Source organism: Phalangium opilio, unplaced genomic scaffold, assembly GCF_054372755.1.
Source record: "Phalangium opilio isolate 3A_F unplaced genomic scaffold, DU_Popi_V2 ptg000344l_1, whole genome shotgun sequence".
NCBI classification, from domain to species: Eukaryota; Metazoa; Arthropoda; class Arachnida; order Opiliones; family Phalangiidae; genus Phalangium; species Phalangium opilio.
The window spans coordinates 1,914,172-1,929,619 of NW_028324227.1; the positions used below are offsets into that span (position 1 = coordinate 1,914,172).

General features: G+C 35.0%; 4 protein-coding genes across 8 annotated transcripts in view; 2 read left to right on the top strand and 2 right to left on the bottom strand.

Moving 5' to 3' along the window:
- Nucleotides 1-5,099, top strand: LOC149610019 (CTD small phosphatase-like protein 2). The gene is made up of 10 exons (XM_089859895.1): nucleotides 1-210; nucleotides 278-343; nucleotides 417-711; nucleotides 783-848; nucleotides 915-1,201; nucleotides 1,276-1,362; nucleotides 1,421-1,563; nucleotides 1,621-1,747; nucleotides 1,819-1,914; nucleotides 1,980-5,099. Exons 1-10 carry the CDS (start codon nucleotides 1-3, stop codon nucleotides 2,043-2,045), a joined length of 1,443 nt encoding a protein of 480 aa, XP_089716021.1. The 3' UTR covers nucleotides 2,046-5,099.
- Nucleotides 1-15,448, bottom strand: part of LOC149610017 (ceramide synthase 1-like) — a 38,123-nt gene that overhangs the window by 9,889 nt on the left and 12,786 nt on the right. The gene's annotated exons all lie outside the window — the stretch shown is intronic.
- Nucleotides 5,084-15,448, bottom strand: part of LOC149610020 (uncharacterized) — a 23,283-nt gene continuing 12,918 nt past the window's right edge. For 3 of the 5 annotated variants that reach the window (XM_089859854.1, XM_089859855.1, XM_089859851.1), the window contains exons 5-10: nucleotides 15,353-15,444; nucleotides 15,125-15,284; nucleotides 14,942-15,047; nucleotides 6,199-14,867; nucleotides 5,538-5,712; nucleotides 5,084-5,469 (exon numbers count right to left, since the gene is read on the bottom strand). In XM_089859854.1, the coding sequence (XP_089715980.1) occupies nucleotides 13,781-14,867; nucleotides 14,942-15,047; nucleotides 15,125-15,284; nucleotides 15,353-15,444 (1,445 nt within the window). In that variant the 3' untranslated portion in view covers nucleotides 5,084-5,469; nucleotides 5,538-5,712; nucleotides 6,199-13,780. Of the gene's footprint in view, nucleotides 5,470-5,537; nucleotides 5,731-6,198; nucleotides 14,868-14,941; nucleotides 15,048-15,124; nucleotides 15,285-15,352; nucleotides 15,445-15,448 lie in introns of all 5 variants that reach the window. The other 2 variants (XM_089859853.1, XM_089859852.1) reach the window with 2 other exon arrangements.
- Nucleotides 6,657-11,309, top strand: Stt3B (catalytic subunit 3B of the oligosaccharyltransferase complex). Its single transcript, XM_089859868.1, has 10 exons — nucleotides 6,657-6,850; nucleotides 6,972-7,080; nucleotides 7,159-7,446; nucleotides 7,512-7,677; nucleotides 7,743-7,988; nucleotides 8,050-8,474; nucleotides 8,537-8,727; nucleotides 8,794-9,139; nucleotides 9,198-9,515; nucleotides 9,831-11,309. The coding sequence occupies exons 1-10, from the start codon at nucleotides 6,657-6,659 to the stop codon at nucleotides 9,921-9,923; spliced, it is 2,376 nt and encodes a 791-aa protein (XP_089715994.1). The 3' UTR covers nucleotides 9,924-11,309.

Consider the following 15,448-nt stretch of genomic DNA (forward strand, 5'->3'; position numbering starts at 1 on the left):
ATGCCCGTTCGGCGCAGCGTCCGTACTTCAAACTGGTCAAAACTTTGTCCAAAAAGTAGCAATGCCAATGTCAAATGTGGCGTGGCTAATGGCGGCAAACACCGTTTTTCTGGCAAAAAACCCAAACTTCCATTGGACGGCTGTATTTCTGCAAAACCCGAGAATGGCTTTATTTGTACCAAAAAAATTCCCAACAGAGCCTCTTTACAGGTTATTAAAGTAACCCGAGTAAAAGGGTGACTTTAAATTTGCTGACAAAATATTATGTCACCCCTAGGTGACATTAGAAAAAGTTCTGACAAGGAATTCACTCGCTACTATCAAAGATAAATTTATTAAAAAAGTACTTATCTAATATCAGATATCAAATTTCCAAATTATACATGATGTAAATAAATGTTTTATTGTTAATTAAGGGAAAGGTTAAAAAAAAACTTCCACGTAAACGTCGTAGAAAGCACTGTATCCCGAGTAATTCTGAAAATGGCAATGGTGTAGCTCTAAACGCCTCTACTACCATGGATGACAAATCCTTTATTTCAAATATTTCTTACGAATCTTCGGTTTGCAAAAAAAACCTTGACAAGTGCAATGTTGTCTCTTCTGACACGCTACCCATTTCTCAACCTATAGTCTTGTCCGAGAAATCTAGCCTAAAATCGCAAGATTTAGCCGGGGCAATTTTTTCACCCGTTTATCAAATTTTGGATGGTAAAACAAGATTAATTTTAAAGTACCCAAAATAAAAAATATTCTAAAAAAATGTATAAAAACAATTATAGATGGATCCGGTGATATGGATCGATATTTTTTCACTGACATGACACTTGATTTAGCCTGCACTAATGGTGTGAAAAGTTTTATAAATTGATTAAAAGATGAATTTAGTGAAATTAATTTCAAGTGGTTTTAAGGCCTTTTAAATGATGGCACTGACTCGATTGACGAAGAATCTGAGATTCAAGACACAAGGCCACCATCTCCCACACTTCCACCCAATTGTAACAATCAAATAAACACTTATCACGCGGAATACCCAACCCCTGAAGAGGCTGAAGTCGCCTCTGAAGAATGGGACACGTTCGATCCTTATTACTTCATTAAACATCTGCCACCTTTAACCCCTGAAATGAGAGCTCGGTGCCCGGCTCTTCCTTTAAGAACGAGAAGTAGCCCCGAATTTTCTTTGGTTCTTGATCTCGTGAGTTTTAAAAACTTCAAAACGCGGTGTAGAAAAACTATGACGAAAATTTACACCAATTATATTTCACTCAGGATGAAACTTTGGTTCACTGCAGTTTAACCGAATTAGATGATGCAACTTTTACTTTCCCGGTTAATTTTCAAGATGTTGAATACAAGGTTACTGAAAACAATTAATAAATTATGAACTTTGAATGAATAATTTCTTTCATTGTAGGTTTTTGTAAGAACCAGACCATATTTCAGAGAATTTTTGGAACGCGTATCGAAAATCTTTGAAGTCATCCTATTTACAGCCTCTAAAAAAGTTTACGCTGATAAGCTTCTCAATCTGCTAGATCCAGATCGAAGACTTATAAAGTGTGTATTAATAAAGAAAAAAAAGTAGTAAATTATTGTTAATTCTATTTTCATTAGATATCGATTATTTCGAGAACACTGTGTTTGCGTGGCGGGAAATTATATCAAAGATCTAACAATATTGGGTAGAGATTTAACACGTACAATAATCATCGATAATTCACCGCAGGCATTTGGTTATCAGGTAAAAATATTAGTTTAAAACTGACAATACATCGGTAAATCTCAAAATACTTAATTTATGTAACTTCACAGTTAGAAAATGGAATTCCTATTGAAAGTTGGTTTATGGATCGTAATGACAGGGAACTTTTGAAAGTTCTACCGTTCCTAGAGAGTTTGGTGTCCATGGTAAGTCAAAATAAATAATGTTTAGTTTACCTTCTAAACTTCAAAAAACACGTTAATTTCTTTAGAATGAAGATGTAAGGCCACATATTTGTAATAAATATCATCTAGCTAGTTTTCTTCCACCAGATTAGCGTCGTTTTCGATAAAAAACATACAAAAAATATCTATGTTTAAGTCATGTATAACAAACACGCATTCTCATCCACAAACAAATGAAAACAAAAATAGAATTTATCGTCTTTATCCCATCCCTTTTTCCACCGTATGATAAACTAGTCCTTATATATATATATCATTTACAAAAATTTATCCCTTAAATTTTACACTTATTAATATAATTATAATTACATTAGAATTATTTTTAACCAAGTACATATATAAATACATATATATACATAACTTTTTCAACTATTTAGAATAAATAAAAACATAAAAACGCACTGTACTTCTCCTGTTTAGAAAATAGATAACGGAAAAAAAAAATGTTGAATTATGTTTGAATAATTAACATTATGAATTTTCTCCCTTCCCCTTCTATCATAAGTTCATAAGATATGTTCATGATAAGTTTGTCACTGGTTACAAACTGGAGCTTGTCATGAAGTGATGTAGGTAAAGCGACGCCTGGTGAGTCGCTATCAAAGGCTTAGTACAGACTAAATAGGAAGATGGACTGCTAAATAAACCACAGAGTGTAGTCATACTTATGGAAGGAACATATCTTATAAACTTACGCTTCTATGTATTTGTATAAATATTCTATATATGGTAGCTGTTTTAGATTTTCAACAATAACAACAACAACAAAAATGGGGGGAAAAACAAACACTACAGAAAATCTCTAGAATAAAACATTTTTACCGGATTTAATTGGCTGTATATTTAATGCTTGCCCTTTTAGTACTTAGTTTGTGAAACAAACGTGTCACACTTTAGTTTTTCAAAAATTACTGCTCCATTATGGATCGTAAAAGTAATTATACGCAATTATATTGTGATTTAAAAGCACTAAAGTTTACATGACGAATTGTGATCTCTTTGGTAAAAATTAATTATAATTAAACCTATCAGGCCAATTAAACCAAGGTCCACAATGGTTTTAGGTCTTTCGATGTAGGTCTTCGTTGTCAATGGGAGAATGGGGAAGAAAGGGGTCTGTACACAATAAATAACACAACCAACATTGAAATTAAAAACACAAGATCTCATTACTGTTAAGGACATTCACTAAAATACAGCCAATTAAAATAAAAAGAAAAAGTATATTAGAAATTAGTAGAAGTTAAGTGAAAAATTGCTTATGGGTTTTTAGCAATTTTTTTTTAAATATATATATTATATTTTTTGTTAAAAATTGTTTAGCAGCGGAAGTGAGAGATAATAATTAATTAATTAATTAATAAAAAAATGAATTTTTATAGTTGATGTATAAAGCCATCCCTTTAGTAGATAAATGTACAAAATCTGATATAACGTTGATTTGAGGAAGGATCTATGAAGCAAAAAAAAGAAAATTATTTAATTTAATGAGTTTATAAAAAGGTCATCCCTTAATGACTCCTTTTTATGTATTTAAAAAATTAAATGCATTTTGCGTTTGCATTTTTTTCTTGGTTTAATTTTAACTCCTTAAATCATCTTTATACCATTTTAGATTAATAGAAGTAATTTAATTAAGATGAAATTAATTAAATCTAATGAAAATATTGCCATCTTGTTACTAACATAAAAATCTTAATGAAAAAAAGATTAAACGCTACAGTTGTTGAGCAGTTCATCAATTTGAAATATAACCACATATTTTATTGAGCAAAAAAAAAAAAATAAAATTTTAATACCTAAAAATCTAAAAAAAAAAAAAAAATCTCAATTAGCCTTATTCCTGATCAGCGCCATCTACCCATAGCGGTGACTTTGAGAACTACTGTAAGCGGCAAGCCAATCATATGTCGCTAAAATCTGGTGACGTCATTTTTGGTAAGACCCGAGAGTGCCAGTCAGTGACGTCACCAGATTTTAGCGACATCTGATTGGCTTGCCGCTTACAGTAGTTCTCAAAGTCGCCGCTATGGGTAGGTGGCGCTGATCAGGAATAAGGCTATTAGGGCCTATTGAACTTTTTGACTATAATAATTTGATAAAAGTAGTCTTGTTAACAATCCCATTTATGAAATTAATCCGAAGTTATCAATTAAAATCGCCTTTAAATTGATTTATTTATTTGATTAGCGTGGGCGGGTTGTGCAGAGCATTCAGTGGGACCAATACTGCAATTTTTGTTAAGTACCACCGTTCTTAGTATGTTTTAACACAATTTTGCAATAAAATGTTGAGGGTTATTTTTGAACTAACTATTATTACCTTTGAGATTTGGCATACCCCTTTAAATTACCGGGGTCAAACATTACCGGGAGATTATTCTGAAAAAGTATATATATCGAAAAAGTAAAGTATTTATTGATAACTTTGGATTAGTAAATTTCAGAGTACAGGCAAATGGTGTTGAGGGGAAATTATTGGCCAATTTTTCTTGCTAAATATTTGTCACAAAAAAAATACCTAAACCAAAATTATTCTTAGAGGAAGAAAATCAAAAAAATATTGAGATTGAAAAGCTGATCGTTGTCTCATTTTATTTTAATCATTTCCTGTAATCTGCTAGCAAGTTAGCTGTAGTTCAAAATTTTCGATACTCCAGTGATAATGAAAACGTTTTATTGGTTAATAATTATTACGCATTAATTTGGAGATTAATGAAATATGAAACAAACAAATTAAACTAAAAGGTATAATAAGCAAGCTCACTTTGTAAATAATATATTTGTTAAAAACAAGAGAATAATGGCCCAGTAAATGTTGGAATTTTTAACTTTTGAACGGAAAGAAACGCAAAAGTAATAAATATAATTAGACTTAATTGACATACACACATATATATATACATTTTAACTTAAAAAAATGTTGAGATTGATAAACGAAGAAAAACTGACGAGACAAGTGCCATAAGCATGGTCTAAAAAAATGAATTAATCAAAGATTGTTAATTTCATTTAGTCGCTTTATATAACATACATATATAAAGTTTCGCTGTCTATTGTACAAAGAAAACTCCCAGAAGAAAATATTTGTCCTCGTGAGCTAAAAACTGTTACTGTTTTTGAATAAATGCTTGTTTAGTTCTAAAATCACGACTTTAATTATTTTTTCAACCATCCAGATTAAAATGGTACATTAGATTTCAACTTCAACAACAAAGAATTTATTGTTTCGGAACTTTTAAATTTAAGAGCGAGTGATGTGCGATTAAAGTTATAGAGATTACGAGTTAACGAATAGCTTATTGCGCTTAAAATTTCAGACCACCTTAAGGTATTTTTTAACCCTTTAAAGTTGGTTTTCATACAAAGGCTACGGCTTTGGTTAAATATCATATTCGCTATAACATTAGAAAGCAAATCTGAAAACGGTCATTCAAAGAATTACGCATGATGCCTGAGTTCCTTCCACCTTATTAAGCGGTTTCTCATTTTTAGCATTAATTACTTCTTGAACCACCTTGAATTACAAAGGGGAATTAACAACACCAATTTCATATTTATATATAAAGACAAGTCGTGTCTTACTTCTTGAAAGTCTGGAAAGGCATTACGTTCTAGTTTAGAAAAGATCAATGTGCCATTGATTTCAACTTCGAATGACGTGCTCCTACCAACTTTGCCTTCAACCTCCGCTTCCGGTACCTGGGATAAAATATTATCCCGGAGCGCCTCGAAGCGGGTTCCATAACCTCATCTACCACTATTTCAGAAAGTATACCTTCAATATTATACACGTGATGTATGATGAATGGTATCATTTTTTCGCAGGGTAAGATCATTGCCCCCTGAATAACATGAGGCCTGGACATGGCCGGGTATTGTATTTTTGAAACTAGTGAAAACTATTCGTAAGTTAAAAGCCATTTTGACCGAGACATGGCATAATGGAATAAGGCTAAATCAAACCTAACACTTTTATATTCCTCGATTTGACAAAGACAAAAACTCCTATGTTATCAATGGGTTAGTTTGCGTTATGATAGCAATTGCTACTCCTATATTCCACAGTTCCTATATTCCACAGTACTGGAATTTTACATTATAATCTGTGAACCCTTCGAAAGATTTATTTTACACTCGCGATATCGGGGTCAGTGACCTTCATGCCCTAATTATTGTATGGCGCCGTAAGTTAACAACCACAAAATGACCAGTAACCCTTGACTCAAGCTTCCACGAAACTCACCAATATTCCACATTCACTTTCACCGTCATCTTATAGCTTCTTTAAAAAAATGAATACAAAATTTTTCGGCCTAACTAAGGTAATTGACAACACGTAAGAAACTTGATCGTACAAAATCACGCGCCGAACTGAAACCCCAACTCCCCAAGCTGAAACTTATTATTTCAATCCCAGCTGGAACTCAGTACGTCTACGCGTTCTACGGTACGGTCTCCAAGCGGGAATCTGTGGGACACAGCGACGTGCAAGATTCCTATATTGACTCACTGTAAAGTTGTTATAGCACTAGCAGTATGGCAAAATCAATCTACTAGCGCCATCTGGATTAACAAAATACTTCATTGGTTAATTTCTAAGATTCGGCGTATTCCTATTGGTTTCCACATGGAGGGTATAGTGTCGTAAGTTGCACTCGGCGTCAAGCTTGACTCGACGTGTTCGTTTTGCCGAAAAGTGTCATGGCTACACCCGGCGTTCAATCGGCGAGTAAATCGAAAAAGAAGAATTCGAATCAAAATCCTTTAATGCAAACGATAGGATGGCAAATACTTTTAAGAGTAACCGTATTAAGTTTAGCTTGGCTAGCTGGTTTCAGTTCCAGGCTGTTTGCCGTCATAAGATTCGAAAGTATCATTCACGAGTTTGACCCTTGGTAAGTTAAAGCTGCCAAAGAACCTGTTTATAAGCATTGCTCGTGTTTTTGGGGAGGAACTCGTGTTAACGCTTTAAGATACCGTAACAATTATGCCAACATGTTATTTTACAATTTATAGGTTTAATTATCGAGCTACACATTATATGGTAAACCATGGCTTCTACAACTTCTTGAATTGGTTTGACGAGAGAGCGTGGTATCCATTAGGAAGGATTGTAGGAGGGACGGTAAAATGCAAATTTTACATCTACTTCTACGTACCATTACGGTTTTATGTTTTACGCAATGATGATACTCCATTTTAGGTATATCCTGGATTAATGATAACTTCAGGAGCCATACATTATGGTTTACATTTGTTAAATATACCCATTCACATAAGAGATATATGCGTGTTTTTGGCACCTATATTCAGCGGTCTAACCGCCTTGGCCACATATTTATTGACCAAAGAATTATGGACGGAAGGAGCTGGGCTCTTTGCGGCGTGTTTTATAGCTATAGTTCCAGGTTATATCAGTAGATCAGTAGCTGGAAGCTACGACAATGAAGGAATTGCAATTTTTGCTCTAATGTTCACTTATTACTTATGGGTAAAGAGCGCGAGTCTTGAAATTTAGCTACAGAATGGATAAGATGATAGCAAAATATGTTTTAGGTGAAAACGGTTAAAACTGGATCAATTTTTTGGGCCACTCTAACAGCCTTATCATATTTCTATATGGTTTCGGCTTGGGGTGGTTACGTCTTCATCATCAACCTCATTCCTTTACACGTCTTTGTTCTTTTAATAATGGGACGTTATTCTCATAAACTATTTGTTGGTAGGATTATAACACTGCTGAAAGATCCTTCAATACAACACTCTTTAACTGTACAAAATTTTTAGGTTACTGTACATTTTATATTGTTGGTCTTCTATGTTCCATGCAAATTCCCTTTGTCGGCTTTCAGCCGGTTCGAACTAGCGAACATATGGCTTCAGCTGGCGTATTTGTTCTATTGAATGCCTACGCTCTCCTGAAGTATCTTCAGACATATTTAACTTCCGCAGAGTTCAAAACACTCTTCTTTGCATCAGTTACTTCTGTAGCTGGGGTAGTTTTCTTAACAGTTGTTGGTCTGACGTATGCAGGTACTAAATTAACCCAACAGCCCTAAGAAGATATTTTGCTGATTCCCCACTTCTTATTCAGGGTATATTGCTCCATGGAGTGGGAGATTTTATTCCCTTTGGGATACAGGATACGCTAAAATTCATATCCCCATTATCGCGTCAGTTTCCGAACATCAACCAACAACTTGGTTTTCATTCTTCTTTGATCTACACGTTCTGGTTCTTACTTTCCCCGTGGGATTGTGGTATTGCATCAAAAGCGTCAATGACGAGAGAGTCTTCATTATTCTCTACGCCATCACTTCAGTCTACTTTGCCGGTGTGATGGTTCGATTGATGTTAACCTTAACTCCCGTGGTCTGCGTTTTGAGTGCAGTGGCCTTTTCCCATTCTTTCCATTTGTACCTCCAAGAAGATGAAACCCCAAAATCATTGTCCAACACCGATGATAGTGACGAAAGTGATGGTTCAGAAAAGAAAAGCAGCAAGAATCTCTATGACAAAGTGAGGAATGAAAGAAGCGTCTTTACACGTCGCGTAACTCGACTAAAAAATTCTCTTATCAGGCCGGTAGTATTAGGAATAAGGTAAAGCCTGACACTTCTAAAGAAAGCGCTGGCCTAGGAACAAATATACGAAGTATCGTGGTAGTTCTGATGATGATGGTTTTAATGATGTTCGCCGTTCATTGTACTTGGGTGACCAGCAACGCCTATTCTAGTCCATCAATTGTCTTGGCCAGTTACGGTGCTGATGGGTAATGAAGGGTCGCCAATTTTCAAACTGCGTATGAGGTGTAGATTTAATTGTTCTTCGTTAACAGTTCTAGAGTTATATTGGACGATTTTCGCGAAGCGTACTTTTGGCTCTCTCAAAACACTGAAGATCACTCGCGCGTTATGTCTTGGTGGGATTACGGTTATCAGATAGCGGGAATGGCAAATCGGACAACGCTAGTGGATAATAATACTTGGAACAATAGTCACATAGCCCTAGTTGGCAAAGCCATGTCTTCGAATGAATCAGCCGCCTATGAAATTATGAAGCAACTCGATGTTGATTACGTTTTAGTCATTTTTGGAGGTGTCATTGGCTATTCCGGTGATGACATCAATAAGTTCCTTTGGATGGTTCGAATCGCGGAAGGGGAACATCCTAAAGATATTAAAGTAAAGATAATTGTTTCGAGTGATTGAATGAAAATTAAAGAATGTCGTCCTTCCTTAGGAAAGCGATTACTTCACGGATCGCGGAGAATTTAGAGTTGATGAACATGGATCACCAACATTATTAAATTGCTTAATGTATAAGTTAAGTTACTACAGATTTGGAGAGTTGCAGTTGGATTTCAGAAGTCCATCAGGGTTTGACAGAACGAGAAATATGGAAATTGGGAACAAAAATATCAAATTGGAACATTTGGAAGAAGCCTATACGACGGAGCATTGGCTCGTTCGCATTTATAGAGTGAAAAAGCCGGCTAATCGACCAGTAATTCCTTACGTTGAGAGAAAAATAAAATCTCAAAACGTTTTATCCAAAAAAGTAAGGACGCGTCCTTTTGAAATTCGGACCCAATTAGCGGTCTTATTCCTGATCAGCGCCACCTACCCATAGCGGCGACTTTGAGAACTACTGTAAGCGGTAAGCCAATCAGATGTCGCTAAAATCTGGTGACGTCACTGACTGGCACTCTCGGGTCTTACCAAAAATGACGTCACCAGATTTTAGCGACATCTGATTGGCTTGCCGCTTACAGTAGTTCTCAAAGTCACCGCTATGGGTAGATGGCGCTGATCAGGAATAAGGCTAATTAACCAATCCCGCGATCTATAATCTTCAAAACTATTTCTTTCACAGACTGGCAAAAGAAGAAAAGGTTCCATTAAGCATCGTCCACAAGTGATTAAAGGTAAAAGATTCCAATCACGGGCGACGTCGACAAAGAAATGAAAAGAAACCACACTCAAACCCCATCCATAATTAAATAAAAACTGGAAAATGAAATTAAATAAAAATAAAAAAACCTCGCCAATTTTTTAAAAAAGGAAGAGAGGAAATTAAAAAAAAAAAAAAGAATTCAACCCGTTTGGGAAAATTTTTTAAGTAGGTTTAAGGAGGAAAACAAAAAAAATTATAGGTGCTCTGGTTTCGCAAAATTATTTGAAGAATTTTGAGTGCCTAGACAAGAACTTTTGTAAGCACCTTTTTTATGTGGAAAACAAAAAAAAAAAAAAAAAATTCTATAAAGAGTTGTGCCGGTTTAAGAAAAAAAATTGGACCGAAATGTTGTACCAGGGCTGCAAAAGAAAAATATAAATTAAAATTATTTAGTTTTGGGGGTTTTCACCATTTATTTAAAAAAACTGGCTCAACGAAAGGTTATTTACTAGGTATATAAATTGTTATTTTAAAAGAAATTAAAATAATAAAAATTAAGAATGAATTGTATTTTGGGATTAACACCAACCACCAGTATATGCAATTTGTATTAATTAGGATTTGTATTAAATTAATTTCAAATTTAATACCATTAAAATTATTTTTGTTGTATTTTCAATTGATTCCCTCTATAATGCAATCCATTCTTATTTCTCGGATTCTGAGGGGCTAATCATCGGCGTACGTTAAATACTTAAAAACCGAGCTTACAAAATCTATGTTAACGTTGGGAGCGCCTTAATAACAGTCAGTTGCAGCCTTTAAAAGGGCTTAAGGTTCAATTGAAACGCAAGTTTTAACATGGATACTTAGCCCTTAGTAGGTTACAAAACTATCAATTCATGAACTCCAGTAAGTGAACAAACATCGTGTTTTTATAGCACCAGATGCAGCGTCGATTTTTGGATAGCTGCGTTGACAGTGAGTAGCAATTATTAACTATACAGATAGATATTCTCAATCTGTATAGCTATTACTGCTACGGAATATGGAGATATGATAATCAGAAATTATTTCATAACATGGGTGAATAATAACGTAAGATGATTGATTAGCCTTTCAATTTTCGAATAAATTTGATAGAGCGAACGTAAGATTCTAGTCTTAAGTAATTCATTTCCACAAAAAATATAGTTTTGGTATTTTCACGATGCGTATTCAGTCGGCTTATAGCTTTTTTTTTTCATGGGCGTCGCACACGTCATGGAAATTAACATTCCAGTACAGACGTAGAAATGTAATCTCCGATAATTTAGTTTTTCACATAGTTGTGCCATTTTTGCTTTTTCTATGATTATTTTTTGTTTCGTTCGTTGAGCACAGTTTATAATAATAGTAAAGGAAAGGAAGTGAATTTTTACCAAATGTGTCTGAATAAAAGACATTTGTTGTTTAAAATTGTTTTTAATGTAGTTTTTAAGCGTATAATTCCCCCTCCCCTCTTCTCTTATTTATTTATTTTTAAGCTTATAAACACGAAGTACATTCACCTTTATACTACAATTTCTATTATTATTATTTTTGTAATAAATAACTTATAACTACGCTACGTCTTAAGTACGACACACCTAAATATACCGGGGTTTCTTTTATGAAATAAGAAATACAGAAAATGACCTTTAAACCAAGTAAGTGTCAACTTTTTTTCGAGCTGAAAGAAAGAAGCGTGAAAAAAATGGATCCTTAAGTTACAAGAATGGTTATTTTTGAGAGGACACAACACAATAAAGGTAAGCCTCAAGTTGATGATTTAAAAAGATTTGCGCCACACTCTCTCGCGCACCATTAAAGGGGCTGTTCAGACCATGGGATCTTACTACGATCTTACACAGCTTAGCATAGCAAGTGGGTAGAAAAGGAGAGGTCGTCCGGTCAGCCCTTTAAGCTAAAAAACCTGGACCATCTCCGAGGAAAAATATTCAAGAAGACAGAAAATACTTCACCAAAAGCTTATATTAACATCGGCATCAAAATTTAATTGATGGCGTAGTTACAAAAACCTTCCACCATACGTTTAACCTTCCCTAAACTAAGTCAGTCTTTTACAGACCGTAGCCAGGGTGTAAACTACTGGTAAAGAAATGAAAACATAATTGATTTGCAGGTGCGTGTATAAAGTGTTATATCTACAACTGCAATTGCCAATATGTGTTTTACGTAACGCAGAAAACTGTGTGTGTGAAAACTACGATAATTAAAAACCCAAATAAGAAATTGATGTTCATGCAGCATTGTGAAGAAACAAATTGAGAGAGCTTGGTTTTTTTTTCTCTTTTTATTTCATGCGTGCTCCTTAAAACTAAGGTACAGCTTGGTATTGTAAAGCAAAAAGATTTGATACCACCACCACTCTAAAGAAGAGATTGTTGTTTTTTTCTTGCTGGTATATTTTTTTTCTTCATAAAAGACTTAATAGAATATGTCTTATACGTGTGATATAGATCGTATTATTTTTTTTGCCAAACTACAAACATGGGGGAAAGGTGAATACTTTGGTAATAGCTTCGAGAAACTACGGTATAATATTATGAGATTATTTAAATTTCTTCTTCATTAAACAAACCACTACGATAAATACGTGCAGCGGGTGAAATAATTATTTTTCTCTCGTATCTTCTCTCAAATATCAATATAACCGTAAGTTTATAAGATATTTTATAAACTTACGATATAACTTAATAGTAAAAAAAGCAAATGCGTATAAAATAGACTTAAACGAAGCGAGCGTCGCCGCCTCTTTGCTAAAGGTATAAATTTACAACGGAACAATGTTATCTTCTCTTTTTCTTCTCTTTTTCTTTCTCTCTTATAGATTAAAAAAAACGCAAAAATTGAATAAATATCTTTTGTTTTACATAGTTATTAACAATAATATAATATGTATATATTATTTACACAACAAAAAAATCTAAATTTAGTAGAGAAATTAAGCTTATTTCCCTTTCATTAAAAAAAACTATCAGTAACTTAAAAGAAAATTTTAGGTGACTCATTTTTAAAATGAATTTTTCAATTAACAGTAGATAGTTTTTGCTTAATTTTTTTTTTCTTTCTTGACTAGCCATGCAGATAAGCTTAGGAGGCGAAATCTAACTTAATCCTACCTCCCTTAAGCGCTAAGTATATATAACTTTTTAATAATTTGGAGATAAGTATCGCCAGGTTTGTTTCGAAAGAAACAATATATATATTATATAGTGGAGAGAAGTTGAGGAAAAAAGCGGAGGTGGGGGGGGGGGTAGCTAGAGCGTGTGGAACATATTCTGGATATTATACTAACATCAAGTTTCGTTTTGTTTGTTTGTTTGTTTGTTTTTTTACACAGTGATAAAGTGAATATTACAGATATCATCGAATACTTTTATGGTTAAACATTAAATCCTTTTTGTTATGTTTTTCCTTTTGATAAAAAATAAAGGGGGGGGGGGGCAGATCAAGAGAAAGAGCTGTTGGAATGTTAGATACTTTGGTATTTAATATTTTATATTACTATTATTATTATTATGGTTTTCAGAAGGGGTTATCTACCTTTTTTCAACGCGTGTAAACAGTTTTAAAAACTAAATTTTGATCTCTGAATATCTCAGTTTTTCAGTCGAATCATAATGATTTTAAAAAAGTTTAAGTACCAACCAATATTGCTTATTTTGTTGTCAATCACCGAAAGATTCTGATAACAAAATGGGATGGGCCTAAACTTTTCTAAAGTAAATATAGTTTCGACCATTTCCTGTACCAAAAACCCCTTTTTTTAAATTCCGGCCCAGGAAAACGTTACGTTACATTTTCCCGGAAATAACAAGGCCTCGTACTAAAAATTAATTTCTCAGCCAAATTTTGTAAAATCTAAAACAATTAGGAAAGATTCTTTAGTTGAACCTCGAAGATGTAGGGGGGTGTCTGGCCACAACAGGCTGCCGTTTGGCGGTAGCTGAGGTGTTGGGTATTCTAGATGTAGGTGGCCTATGTACAGGAATCATAGACTTTCTGATAGCTTTCCCCGTATTTTGAGGTTGGCCAGGACTGGCGGCTCGGGTATTAGCCGCTGCAACTTTTCCTACAACCGGCGAAGTTTTAACAACTGGCATGTGCCTCGGAGATTCTGGCGTTTGGGGTCTACTACGATTCGGTGACGTTGTGGCTCGAACAGGGCTGGGTAATTTACTTCGAAGGTGTACGGGGGACGCCTTGGTGGCCTGGGGTTGGGTAGTAGGCTTAGAGATTGGGGTCGGTTTCTTTATCAATTCCCTGGTTCTATGAGAGTTGGGTAAAGGGGGTTTCGCCGCTGCGGGCGAAACGGGTATGGGAGAAGGGGACATTTTAGGAGGCGAACTAGACGGTACCGGAGACTTTGAAGTTTTCCCAGCCATTTTTTCCCATTTTTGACGCAATTGCTGAAATCCCTGATTATCAGCTCCTTCAGCGTTTTCATCCCCAAGCTCACTCTTTGGCGGATACTCAATATCTTCAATTTCTAAATCTGGGTGATCATTTAAAGATTTTCCTACATTTTTGCCTCTTTCCTTATCACTTTGTGATTTGGCAACCGCATCAGCCTCGTTGAACAACTGTTCAACGTTTCTATTCTCATCTACGGGAGTTTGCACCGAATCTAGCCCTTCCCAGCTCTGCGTTTTAGGAATTTGGTCCGCGTAGGGTCTATCCCTTCGACTAACTTCCGCGTATGACACGGGCCTTTGACCTCGTGATGGCGTACCACTAGGCGAAGCCCTAAGAGGGGCGGGTGTAGAGCTGACAACATTAGAGGCAGAGAGTAAATCTAGCTGGAAGTTTAGGGTAGCCAAAGGTTTCAGCATCGCCATGACCTCGTGCTGCCATCCCAGAAAGGAGGGCAGAGAGGACATAAGGAAGACTAGAGCGGTTGGCTGATAATTTTGCTGAATTAGCCGAGCGCAGCAAAGAAACTTGGTCACCCACTGATCAGCCATTTTTAAGCTGCAATGCAAAAGTTCGGTTCTTGAACATCCTGCGTAATGGAAACCTAAATGGCTTAAAAGTATTATACTAACTTTAAAAGGCCAAACACAAATCCACAGAATTTGGTGCTGTTATCGCTAAATGACGAATCACCATTGATATAAGTTACCAATTCAATCAACTCCTGAATTTTTGGGTCTGAAGTGATTGAATTAAATATTACGATACAAAACTTTGAAATTATTTTAGTTTAAGACATCTTAAAAGAACAATACCTTGCTGACAAGAGTTCTCCGCTAATCTCCAGGGAGAGTTTTGGAGAGGGCCAAATAACCCTGTTACACTGGGCAAGAGGCCATCGGCTAGTATGGTATATAAAGCTGGGCATATATTGTTCAGCACCACATTTTCATAGGTGCAAACTTCTTTGTCATCCTACAAAACGGAATTTTACTTGTGACAACTTTAGTATTCGTAATTGTAGACAAAACAAGAAGACATACATGAAGACAAGAAATGACATTTACGTAATTAGAAGTTTCTTCGAAGAAATCCAATACAGCATTTACAGCTTTCTCCAATCTCTTCAACAACCCTAA

Bases quoted from the DNA above. Each gene is read 5' to 3' on its own strand.
- LOC149610019 (XM_089859895.1), top strand. From the start codon at position 1: ATGCCCGTTCGGCGCAGCGTCCGTACTTCAAACTGGTCAAAACTTTGT. The intron at 1,202-1,275 runs GTGAGTTTTAAA...TATTTCACTCAG, and splicing joins TTTCTTTGGTTCTTGATCTC to GATGAAACTTTGGTTCACTG. The intron at 1,748-1,818 runs GTAAAAATATTA...GTAACTTCACAG, and splicing joins CGCAGGCATTTGGTTATCAG to TTAGAAAATGGAATTCCTAT.
- Stt3B (XM_089859868.1), top strand. From the start codon at position 6,657: ATGGCTACACCCGGCGTTCAATCGGCGAGTAAATCGAAAAAGAAGAAT. The intron at 9,140-9,197 runs GTAAAGATAATT...GTCCTTCCTTAG, and splicing joins AACATCCTAAAGATATTAAA to GAAAGCGATTACTTCACGGA. The intron at 9,516-9,830 runs GTAAGGACGCGT...TTTCTTTCACAG, and splicing joins AAAACGTTTTATCCAAAAAA to ACTGGCAAAAGAAGAAAAGG.